The sequence below is a fragment of the Rhinopithecus bieti genome, unplaced genomic scaffold (genome assembly GCF_001698545.2).
Source record: "Rhinopithecus bieti isolate Rb0 unplaced genomic scaffold, ASM169854v2 scaffold_30032, whole genome shotgun sequence".
Taxonomy (NCBI): Eukaryota; Metazoa; Chordata; class Mammalia; order Primates; family Cercopithecidae; genus Rhinopithecus; species Rhinopithecus bieti.
The window spans coordinates 540617-553584 of NW_016813134.1; the positions used below are offsets into that span (position 1 = coordinate 540617).

Sequence of the window (12968 nt, forward strand, 5' to 3'; positions counted from 1 at the left end):
AAAAATCATATTCACAAAAAAAAAAAAAAAAAAAAAAAAAAAAAAAAAAAAAAAAAAAAAAAAGAAAAGAAAGAAGAAAAGCCTCAGTGAAGATGATTGAAATGGGAGCTAGGGACAAGGTGTCATCTCTGTTCACTTACTCTTTTTTCAAAATGAATAGGAGCATAGACATTTGGGGTTGAGGAAGGAGTGGGAGGCGAGCGCACTGATGAGGATGGGAATGCACCAGAGGCAGACAAGAGAGATGCTGGACAAGGAAGCTTATGTCTGGCCTCACTGGACCCTTCTTTGTCTCCCTGCAGGCGTCCCATCAGGTCCCCGCAATGTTATCTCCATCGTCAATGAGACATCCATCATTCTGGAGTGGCACCCTCCAAGGGAGACAGGTGGGCGGGATGATGTGACCTACAATATCATCTGCAAAAAGTGCCGGGCAGACCGCCGGAGCTGCTCCCGCTGCGACGACAATGTGGAGTTTGTGCCCAGGCAGCTGGGCCTGACTGAGTGCCGTGTCTCCATCAGCAGCCTGTGGGCCCACACCCCCTACACCTTTGACATCCAGGCCATCAATGGAGTCTCCAGCAAGAGTCCCTTTCCCCCACAGCACGTCTCTGTCAACATCACCACAAACCAAGCCGGTAAGTCTGGAGGCTTCTGTGCTCCTGTGTGGATGTGTGGCTGGCTCTTTGTCTCTAGGCAGACACAGCTGCAGACACACCCATCCTGCCAGTGTGCTGTCAAGCCTCTGTCCAGGAGTGAACGAGTCAGGTGATGGGCATTTGTGATCACATGGAGAAGGCAGGTGTAGTGTTGCGCTTCTGAGAATGAGCTGCAGACTAGGGGATTTTCTTGTGCCCAACACAAAAGCAAAGAGGTGTATCCAAGCCAGAATAGGACCTAGTGCTCTTCATCCAGCCTGAGCTCAACAAATCCTGTTGGAAAGATGGATGAAGAGATGGACAGACAGGTGTGTGAGTAGACAAACAGAGGACTGTGTAAATGGATGGACAGATGGACAGAGGGGTGGGTAGGTGGATGGATGGACAGACAGATGGTGAGTGAGTGGAGGCACTGAAAGACTTTGAGAACAGGGCAACCAACGATGCTTTATGGAAACCCAATGACAGAAGTTTTCCAGATATCATATGATAAAATCAATATTGCCTTCATTTTCCAATTAAACCTACGTAGTTCAAAAGTGTATTCTCCTTTATAGCTTGCTCTGATGAATGATATGCTTCTATTGAGACCTCAGATAGATGGCAATAGATTGCTTCCGATAACCAGCGCATCCTCTGGCGCAGCTCAGAACACATTTTCTTTTTCTTTATTTCTGAATCTTGCACTCTTCTGATCTTTTCTCTTCATTACTTTTCACAGCTCTTGCAAGAATCTGTTTATTTTTATATCAATTTAACCAGTCCATTCATGCACTTATTTATTCATTCATCATTAAGAGATAGTCATTTAGCATGTACTGTGTGCCACACTGTGGATTAGACACAGTGAAGGATGCAGTGATACTTGGACACTATTGTTCCTCTCATGAAACTCATTAACTGACGAATTTAGAGGATATAGATACAAAGCACAAAGCTGCAAGGTAAAATGCTATACGCATGCAGTAAATACCAAGGGAGTTAGAGAAAAATGAGCAATCTCTCTCCCAGGGTTACTGTGCAAGGCTGCAGAGGGGAAGTGAACATCACGTGTACAGGCAACGAGGGTCATAGGCAGTGGACCGTGATGTTATTTGGAATTATAGATTTTTTTCTCAATTAACAAATTCTAAAAGGACAGCTTGTTAGTAGAATAGCAGGAGCCAAGCATCTATCTCAGCTCTCTCTTCCTCTGTGTATCTCCCCCTCCCTGACCTTCTCTTTTCTACTCTATCCTTTTCTACTCACCTCCCCTCCCTCAGACTCATTCTGCTTCTTTTAAAACCAGGCATCTTAGGCATCTTTGATGGCAGATGAATCTTGAGTTTAAGCTGTCAGAACTGAGAAGAAAAAAGGTGTCATAGGAGAGCATGTCTATCCAGATGGCTGCGTTGTTGCTGTGTGTGTGTGTGTGTGTGTGTGTGTGTGTGTGTTCATGTGGTATGTTTGTATGTATGTGTATGGTCACGTGTTTACATGCATACGCATGTAGTGAGAAAATAAGAGCGGAAGTGTAGAAGCCTCCAGCTGGTGACCACAGTGTTAGTGCCGTAGAGACAAAGGTTGTGGCATTTTGTCTTACCCAAAGAAAGGAGAATGGTAATTTCTGCATTATGTTAAGCATGTAACATGGGCAGCCTTTGTTAGCAGTATTTCCCTTGAAGAGTTTAGGCAGAAAACTGGCTGAAATATTTTAGTGTCCCAGCTTCTGGGAATGACAATCCTGCCAGGCTGTCATGTTACACTGGGCTTGGCTGTCTTTTCTCTCTCTCTAAGCATGTGCGAAGAAACCTGCCACTTATATCGGTTTGCTTTTATTTCTGCCCTCCCTTCTCTTACCCTGCTATTCCCGAACCTGCCCATCTGCCTGTCTTGCCATCTGCACCTTCCTAGACTGCAGTGGAGCTGGGGGACCAAGGCTCTTGCAAGGGGCCCTGAATTACCAACATGTAAAATATTCATTTATATCCTCACCCTTTTGCTCCTCCATGAGCACACTTCTCATGTGCTTTGTTCTCCCTCTGGCAGGCCCTTTAATCTTAATCATCCCTGATTTTGTAGTCCTAGCCTCCATTATCACCTTCCAATCTATGATTCCTGTTTGATCACTCTGGAATTCTGGTGTCAGAGAGTTTACACTCACTGAGAGAAGGATCCAATTGCTTCTTGGGAGCACATGGTTATTGTAAAACAAATATCAAGTTGACCAGTAGTTCCTAATCTATGGGCTGTGGACTGAGGAACAGGCTGCCATTGCACTGATTTGATGAATCTATGTGTAAATACAAATTATTTTCAACCAACAGATAGTATTTTTTTAAAGATAAGAACCATCAAATAAACATTCAAACCTGAACTTCTGTGAGAACAGTTTAGAACCATGGACAGAAGCTATGTATTTTACCAGAGGTGGAAGAGAGACTAAAAAGTAGTTATCATAAAAACTCTAATATTAGACTCAGATCCATGAAAGGCTGAGGTGGGTGGACCCATGTGTTACCAATAGGTCCTGACATGTCTAACCTTCCCAGAATACCCCTGAGCTGGTCCACTCTGGGTCAGATCTAGCTCAGTCTTCCTCCCCTGGCTTCATTGTATGGTTTGACCCCTCTTTGTGCCTGTGGCCACCTGTCCTACTGTTTGGGTCATTAGTAGATAGACGGAAGGCAAAGAATTTGACCAAGAGGAGTCCTGGGATCAATCATTAAATCAACCTGTGTTTATTGATTGCGTACTCTATGTCTGGAACTGCCCAAACTGTGAAGTGGCTTTGGACTACTGAGTGGGTCCTGATTGAGAAATAGATGAGTAATAATGATTATAGTTGACACCTCCTGTTTGTGTTTCTTTTGAGTTCACAAAGAATTTTGGAATTATGTGGACTCATTTAATCCTCGTAATTACACAATGACTTGGGGATTATTGTTCCTATTTTTCTGATAAGAAAGCAGAGACTTAAAGGGATTTGGAGAGTCTAGGATTAGAAAGAGATCAACAGGATGTCCCTTGTCTGTGTCTGCCTTATGGTGTTCTGTCCTAAAAGTGGACAGTACCTCTAGGCCCCCCATTTCATAGTCTCCAACAATAGGCTTTTCTTGATTCCAAGAGATGAGATCTAAGAAGAGACCGTAGAGATTTTTGCTATCATTTGTTTTTGGTCATTGGGCACATGGTAGATAACGGTTTTTCACTCAGAGACAAGCTTGTCTGTTGAGTTCTGAGATTCAGAGAGCCTTCATCTTCTCCCATCATGACCCCAATTGTGTCTGTAGTCATAACTATTCAAGGACCAGGTATCCCTTGGAGAGTTTCAGGACTGGATCCTTACCCAGTCCAAAGGCAGTGACAGAGAACTGATATCTTTGAGCACCTCCAATGTGCCAAGCCCTACCACATGTTTTTTTGTTTTGTTTTTGTTCTTTTTATAGAGAAGGTGGGTCAGATGAAGAAACTTAGGTCAGAGCAGTTTTGAATTTGCTCAGCATCTCACAGCCAACAAATGATTCTGAGAAACATCATTGCACCTCCCTAGGCTGCAGATATTTCTGAGAAACATCATTTCTTGGCTGTGAGATGGTTTGTGGCCATTTTATCCTCAGACTGATGAAAAATCACATTGTAGTGGACTGTGTAAGTCATAAGCTCTCTCTAAGCTGTTGCCACATTGCTAGGCCACTTTAGCTGTCAAAAAAATGTCCATCATCTTTGGTCAGGATTGGTCATGAATTATGCAAGCTCAAATTTACGTGAGGTCTTCAGGGATACATCCTTGCACTGAATACAGCTGCCATGAGTTTAAAATAGACCAGATCAGGTGCAACTCTCTCTGTTCCAGTGGCCAAGTGATCTGCAGAGAGATTGTTATCACCACTAACTCCTGCAGTCACTCTCTGGCATCTGGCCCCAGATTCAGACTGATGGCCGGATCATCTGACTGTCAGAGAGAATTAAGTGAATGACAAACTTTACTTCTCTCTTCTGCCAAATAGACTTGGAGCGTCAAAGTTGGAAAAGAAGACCTCAGAGGAAATCTTGGGGGTATAAAAGATGAATCCGACAGCACATGAACTTGGGACCATCTAAGCCAAAGAGAAAAAACTCAAAGACCCCTAAGGCCAGGCAGGTAATGGAGAGGAGCAAAGCGGGGCCAAGTACAAGGCAATAGGGAGTGGTGGGGACTGCAGGGAACTAAAGAGCAGAGAGGCAGCCATTGTTCAGCTCCAGCAAGAGTTGCCATGCCCAGCACTGCCTGATTTTATAAGCTGAAAATCCAGATTTAAAATGCTGACAACTGATTAGAAAATTTTAAAGCACTTGAGAGCCAAACAAATCCAATTCTGGATTTAGCCTGTTGGCGATGGTTTGTAACCTCTGATTCAGAGGGTGAATCTGATTAACCCAAGTCTTACTGCCAAGCATGCTCTGTTTTCCATTCTCATTCCACCATGGGGCAGTCATCTTCCTCACCTGTGGGCTCATGGTGGCAGAGTGCAGTGGGGTATTCCTGGGGTTTCTTTCCCTCTCTGCTCCTCACATGAATCATGCAAGTTCATTTAACTGGCAAGATCCCTCATTTCTCGCCTATAAAATATGAGTCATGATACCTGCTTCCTAGTACTATAGTGACAAGCAAATGAGACAGCAGATAGAAAATCACTCTGTAAACTATGCTATGGACTGAGAGATTAGCATCATTTCTGGGAATATGTCTTGAGCTAGAGAGCAATTGGCTGTACTTTTTCTCCCTAGACTGTTTCCTTCCAAGGCTTCACAGTTTCTTTGTTTGGGACTGATGTTATCTGTATCAGATACATAACAGATATTGGTTTCTCTATTCTGTGCTGGGAGGAATAGGCACCAGAAATGAGAGTGGCAAAGTCTGTATCCCAATGAGCTAATGACGAGGGAGGAACTGGAGCCCAGAACCTGGGTACCTGCCACCGGATGATTCTGATGTTCAGAGGAGCCTGTCTATCTTTTCTCATTGTGTATTTGAAGAAGCAACAATTTCCCCCTTACTTGCATGATCCTATCAGCACAATTTATATTTGACATTTATATTATATGCAGTTCATGTATGGCCTGCATGCCACTTCCATGTGGAATACTATTCATCATGCCCACAACACAGACACAACCCATTACTTACTTTCTTTTAAAAATGCTGCACTATTTCTGTTAATAGTTACAAGCCCATATAGTTTGTCCATTTTTAAGACACTTTTGAAGTTCTTAGACAGTTAAAGTCACTCGAATACACTAATTTTCTTACAAAAGAATTACCTGGTCCATCAACTCCTCTGAATACATCACCTAATTTGCATTATTCCTTGGTTAAATATAGTATTTGCATGCATAAAGAGTAATCTTTGAATATGAAAAGGAATTTTATGATATTGCAATGTATTGAGCTCTTTGGAGGAAAGATATTATGTAAATCTCAAAATTAAATATTAAAACAATATTACACTGCTGCCTGTAAAAATGTAGAGTGTTAAGATCCATATGCTGAAGCCAGTTCATTTTTAAGGGCTGTGCTCATTGGAAATTAGCAGGCAAAATTTGCTCCGATGCAGAGAAAAGATTGAGTGAGAATTTTAAAGACTAGAAGGACTTGAAAGAAAACTTTCATTGAAGTTAATAAAGAAAAGTTAAAAAAAAAAACTTAAGCAAATAAAATTTTCACTGTTCTTAATTCAATTTCATAGTTCATTTCATTGCTTTCTTCTCATTGTTAATTCTAGAAAAGGTTGTTTTTATTGTTTCTTAAGCTCTGGCATTGAGAAGGAACTTCCAAGTGGCCTCAGAAGGCCCCTGGCCATTTGCAAACAATGATGTGTTCTCCACTGAGCTCAGAGGGTCAGCAGATGGCACTGCCTGTGACCAATGTCCTGGCTTCTATCCTTGGCAACCTTGGGGTCCTCCACCAGATGGTGAGCTGTGTGGAGAATCACACTTTCTCACCTACCACCAGTTTCCTGAGGGAATGGCCGCACAATGCCAGGCACAGAGAGCCTTGATTAATATTTGCCAGATGGCTTCAGTCCCCACAGATGAGCATTAGTATGTAAGTGTTTGGCTGGGGAGTGGTGATGAGAATGTGTCCTGGTGACCCGCAGGTAACATCGTAAGATAGCCTCCCAGATGAGTCAGGTAATCTGGAGTCTTCCTCTGCTGTGGCTCCTTGCAGGAAGACTTAGGGAATGTTGCTTAGGATGATGCTACAAGCCCTGATCCACTCAGAGGAACACAGAGAGACTCAACCACTCTCAAAGGGATTGGTTTGTTTGGGCACTTTAACTTTGGAAATGTATTCATTCACTTAACACATTCTTTATGACTGCTTGCAAGTACTGGCTCAAGGGTACTGCTTCTTAGGGGCTCTCATTCATTCGCCTACTTGTCACATATTTTCAAGGCCTTTCTGCATGCCATATACTGCTGTAAACACTGGGCACACAGCAGCACACGTAACAGACAAAAATCTGTGCCTTTGTGGAGCTTGCATTCTAGTCGACAGCACTCACTGAGACTGGGATCAGAGGCCCAGAAAAGTCACAAAGTAAGAAAGTAAGCAGGTGACTGAGTTGGGAAGTGACTTGATGGGGTACAGGACCCTCAGCTGGGCTCTTGGTACCACCCTCTTCTGTGGTGCCCACTCTTACATTCCAAAAGTTAGGATGGAACCACATGTTGTTGCCAGAGGGCATTTCAGTTGGTGGTGGATGTAGCTATACAGTGACAATGTGTTGAATGGGATATTTTATTGTTCAACAGACCAATTTGAATGAACTCCTTGTGGATGGATATCACACGCTGGGCCACACAGTGGTTGGGTATGAGAATTCTTCTTTCCAGGTCATGAGCAGTGACTTGTGATGCTGCTAACAGCTCCAGAACTGCCTTCACTCTGCTAGGATTACCAGAGTGCCCACAGGACTCAGGGACCTATTTGCTTGTTTACTCCATCTTGGGCCAGGCACTCTAAGTACATAGCTTCAGGTGTAAAAATGGCTACTGACAATGAGACTGGAGGAAATTTCTTAGCCTGTAAGGATCTTATATCCACATGAGATTGTTATAACCCTTATTGGAGAGGGGACACCAGTTGGATTATGAGATAGTTGTGGTTCACCTTGTGAACTATCTCATAAAGAGGTATCTCATAAAGAGGCAAAGAGGATGGGAGGGAAGAGGATCCAGGTGATCCATCCACTCCATGCTCCTGTGGCAAGTCAACTCCATGAGCTAACTGGCATCTCCAGGAGAGAAAGCCCTGTATCCATCCTGTTGACTATTGTGTCCAGATAGGTATCTAGTTGGGTGCCTGAAATATAGAAAGCAATCAATAAATGTTCATTGAATGAACTAATAACTTGTTAAATAAATACATGAATGAGTGCTTCAGTCTTCCTTAAAGTAATCTCAGGCATCAGCAAATGATGCAGCTTTAGCTGTCTCTGTGATCTTTCCTTTATCAGGCATCTTTGGGTGGGGAGCTGTGATTGCAGTTTCCCCCTATATTCTCCTAGATGTTGGTAAGACCTGAGGCTTCCTGTGTGCACTGCATCCCCAAACCATAACCATGGCTCTGTGGGAGCTGCTTTTCTACGACCTGGCCTGTCCTACCTCCCCTACTGGCAGGGTCCCAGCTGCTTGAGCAAATGCAGGGAGGGTGGTTAGGATGGCATCCCAGCACTGTTGTCTGTCCCCCTGCATGCCAGTCCCGCGCCTATCATTTTCACAGTACCATCCATGTTAAACAGGCAGGAGCACCAGGGGTTTCTGAATGCAGCAATTAACAAAACAGTAATCAAGCTAAGTGTTTAATTTCAGAAAATTAACATCTTCTCTGAGCGGATGTGAAAGATGGAGGAAAAAGGCACATTGAATGTTCTGGGTAAATAAAGGCAACGCTGGACCACAATTATTTTTCAGTGCAAGGCAGACTCTTTGCCAGTCCCTCAGGCCTCGGGATCAGTTTCCTTTTGACAGCCAAACTGCAGGAAAACCTTAGCTATAGAATTGAGCCCTAGGATTTTAAAGTGTGTGCGTTTCCTTCCTTTTTTTTTTTTTTTTTTTTTTCCTTTTTTGGCAGTAGAGCAAATGCTTTCACCATTCAGAAGAGCTTAGGGGAACAAGAGCCCAGTCATGCCCCCTAGGAGTGCATCTGCCCTGTACAAACTCCCAATGTGATGTATGTTGCCCTTCTCTGAATTGTACTTGTTAAAGGGACAGTATGGTGATTTCTTGGATGTGCATTAGTTGTTTATGTGCTTAGGCTCTATTTCTCCTGGCAGACTGAGGGCTCCCAAGGGAAAAGGCCATGTCTTTCTCCTCCCAGTAAACCCTGCCCCTCGGCAATGTGTCCTCTGCTATAAGGTGTCCTGGCTGACCTTATACCATATCACACTCTGGTGCTGCCCCCTAAACCAGTGGGCTGGTTTTTGTTTGCAGGAAGAGACTTGCATGTAGGGAGGGAAGCTTGCTAGGAGGTGGGTGTGCAGGGGACTGGGTCCCTAGAAGAACAGTGAGGTCCTGCTACCATCTGTTTCCTCATCTGATGGCCTGGATGGGAGTGAGTGCCTGGGATAGAGGACTGGAAGAGCAAGGAAAGTGGCTTTGCATGAGGGATGCTATGAAGTTTGAGGCACAGAGAGGCAGTCTTGAGACTGTGTGATGAGGTACCATCAGTAACCATGGAGGCAGGGCTCTCAGAGGGGCACTCAGCCTAGCACTGCCCGAGGAAGCACTAAAAACCACGTTCCCACAGGACCACAGGTCCTTTGGGGAGGGGGGTGCCTGGCCATCTGGCTTAATAAGCAATATTCCTTGAGGGGTCTCGCAGGCAGCTGACATGGAGAACAAAGAAAGCAAAGCAGGAGAATGAGAGTATAGTTTGCGAGTGCAGAGGAGACATCCCCAGTGTCTCCCAGAAGTATTCAGGGACTGCATCAACAGAAGACAGGTTTTGGTTCTGCACATGCATAATTTGTGGAGAGTTTGAGTACTGAAATCAGGATATTACTTATACAGTTGGATATTCAGGCTTCTATTTTCTCTGGAAGGTGGGAAATAAGATTGGTTGCTGAGAGTGAAGGGGAAAGCATTGGGGTTGAAGGTTTGAGGAGAATGGAAAAGGCTTGGCAGTGCTATTGAAGAGAATGGGAAATGGAACTATTCAGGTAAATTCAATATTTCTGGAAAGTACTGAGAGCTCATTTGAAGTTGGTGATCACATGTTTAGAAAGCCACCTCTTTTTCCTCTTATGTGGCTTTCTCAGCAGTATATGGCTCCTGGACAGCAGGCCCTACCGGAAACAGATCACAAATATATCTCTGGTTGAGTTTTGACAGTCATATGCTCTGAAAAGATAAAGGCAACGTATGCCTAAGGGTTTGGGGAGTATTGTGAATTATGTTATTGCAAAGATAGAGCCTAAGATGGATAATAATGGATATGAATAAAGGAGAAGGCTGATGCATTGGGTGGAAGTAAATGCCAAGAGGCCAGATGAGGCCAAAAAGAGTTGCAGTGGGCTCATCTGAGGTGGTGAGGAAGCAGAATATTTAGACTTGTGATTTTGAAAATTGAGTGACTTTAGGCAAAGCAGACTCTAAGTGTGCCATGGGAATTGGCAGGCATGGAAGAGTTGCAGAGGCCAGGGAACTGAGATTATATTGTTTAAGTGAACATTGAAGTCACACACAGGAGGGCAAGGCTCAGGATAGAGAGAAAGACAAAGACAGAAGCTCATGCCTCCAATGAATGGGGGTGTGATGGTGGGAGGGAGTATATGGTGGTCCTAAGACCTGGAGAGTGGTGGTCTAGCCAAATGGCATTTTTGCGAAGGGTGCAGGAGATGGCGATTGATGGTGTGAAACAGACAGTTGGGAGCAAGGATGACACACCCCACTTCCTGACCCTGAGGTGTGCTAGATGCAAAATCATAAACTGTCACGAGTTGAGAGGCCTGCAAGGCAAAGGTGTCCTCGAGGGACAGCTGCTCTTCCTTAATGCAGACATGGAGTGAAGGCTCTGAGGGAAGGTGGTGGGTACAAGGGAGTTTCCTGATTTGTAAATGGAGGGCCCAGGGTGGGGGTGTGCTCAGTAGTCAAAGGGAAAGTCAGAATCAAGGAGAAGAGACCCAGAACTCCATGGGGTTGGTGATGTCCAGAAAGGGGCTAAAGAGTGGGCATAGCAGGATGGAAGCCGGCCTGTGGAGCCTGGTGGGCTGCTCTGAGGAGGAGGGGCTCTGAACCTTCAAGCCAGAAGACTCAGACTTCCAGGTCTGGAGGAGGATGGTCACAGTGACTGCAGGTGCAGCTCCCCTGCCCAGTGTTGGTGGCAGTGATGTCAGCCTTACGGTGGTAGTGGTGGGTCCTCCAGCTGCATTAGGGATTCGGCTGAATGTGTGAGGGTGAGAGCCAGATGTAACAGGGCCACACAACCTGTGATGGGGTATCTCCTGTGGCCTCTCCACTGCTAGTGTTTTGAGTGGACTGCCGTTCATGACCAATCATTAAACAGACCCAAGCTGCCAGGGCTCTGCTCTTGCCCCACACTTGGGAAAGGCTGGCAGACCTGAGGGGAGGCAGAGCCCTGTGACATGCCCCAGCTGACATGTGAGTACCAATGGTTGTGTCCTCAGCAGCCATCACAGTGCTTAGATGCCTGCCTGAAGAGTATCCTGCTCCACACACACCTCCACAGCCTCCCACAGTTGCAGGGTCACAGAGTGCAGGTTTGCTATAGTTTTCACATAAATAGCACCTTCTAAGGCACCTTTTGATTCCCCCAGCAGGGAGGAGGAGCTGTGGGAAAATGCTAGGTTGCAGCGACCCAGGAGGCAGAGGCGCCACCAGGAACACACTGCAGCCTGCCTCCTCCTCCAGGCACAGGGCTCTGCACACTTCCACCATGGGTGGGGACCCCTGATCTCCCTGAGGGCACAAGGGGTCTCAGAAGGCAGTGCCCATCCATTAGTGATGCTGATGTAACTCAATGTCCCCCACCCCTATGCCTGGCCTCCTCAAAGCTCTGGAAATGCAGAGTGCATGAGTTGTGAGGAGGGAGCCCTACCCTGGTCTCAGGGAAAGGAGGCCCAGCTGTTTCTGGCTCTGCACTAACCTTCTGCGGACTTAGGGACGTCATTTTCCCCTCTCTCATCTTCATTGCTATAATCTATAAATTGTAAGAGCTGACCAAAACTGAATGGTCTCAGATGCCCCGTCAAAGTTTAACATTCTGATTTCTAGGTTTCTAGACAAGCAATTCTGAAACTTGAGCATGTGTCAGACTCCTGTGAAAGACTTGTTAAAACACAGATTGCTGGGCCCACACCCAGAGTTTCTGATTCACTGAGTCTAGGATGTTGCTCTGGAGTCTACCTATCTTACCAGTTCCCAGATGAGGCTGATTTTGAGAACATCTGACTCTGGAACTTACAGAGAACTTGAGAACTTACAGAGTCAGATGTATGATCCCAATAAAGAACGCCACCCCACCCCCAAACACATACACATCAAAAGTAATATCATAAATGAGGGCCACTGCTATAAACCCACATTCCCAGATCAGCCACCAACCCTTAACCGCCACCTGTCACCCCCCCATTCCCCTTTGACATGGAACCGAAAAACCCTTAGTGGATGGACCAGTGAAGGAGGAGCCTGTGGCTCCCTGCCTTGGGGTGTGAGACTGAAGGCCGGGCCTGAAGCCCTCATTTATTATCCCATTCACATCTCAAATTCAGCCAGAATTCTGTAACAGCACGGAGCAGGGTACACACCTAAGGAAGTCCTCTTTCCCCAGGTGACTCCCAGGGTAGGGAGGAAGATAGGAAGCCAATGTCAGAGACATCTCAAGGCAAAGCCCAGAGTAAAAGCAAACAAGAAACCAATGTCCACAATAGAGGAAAACAATGAGAAGGATAATTAATTCTGCTTTTGTATTTATACCCAGTCTCCAAGTTAATTGCTTATTTGTTTAATCTACTTTGACCAGAAGTGTTACTGCACCAAAAATATTTAATGAGTCAGGTCTTCTAATGTAAAATTCAAGCATATTTGTGCAATGAAATGAGTTTTCATCTACAGTAGGAAAACCAGTTATCTAAGCAGGACCTTTTCAGCAAAGTTACCTCCTAGAATAGAAATGTCAGAGGAAACATAGTTCATCTGTGTTGCAAATTTTTCTTCTTTGGTCATGAGTACTAGAGGGCCGGAAGTCTTTAGTTGACATTTAAATACAAACTTTGGTTTTTGGATATGGGATGTGTTTCATATATTAAAAAAAAAAAAAAAAAA

The 12968-nt window shown here is 44.9% G+C and overlaps 1 protein-coding gene across 2 annotated transcripts in view; it reads left to right on the forward strand.

Moving 5' to 3' along the window:
- Positions 1–12968, forward strand: part of EPHB1 (EPH receptor B1) — a 451564-nt gene that overhangs the window by 330492 nt on the left and 108104 nt on the right. For both annotated transcript variants that reach the window (XM_017847708.1, XM_017847709.1), the window contains exon 5: positions 303–638. In XM_017847708.1, coding sequence (XP_017703197.1) covers positions 303–638 — 336 coding nt within the window. The remainder of the gene's footprint in view (positions 1–302; positions 639–12968) is intronic.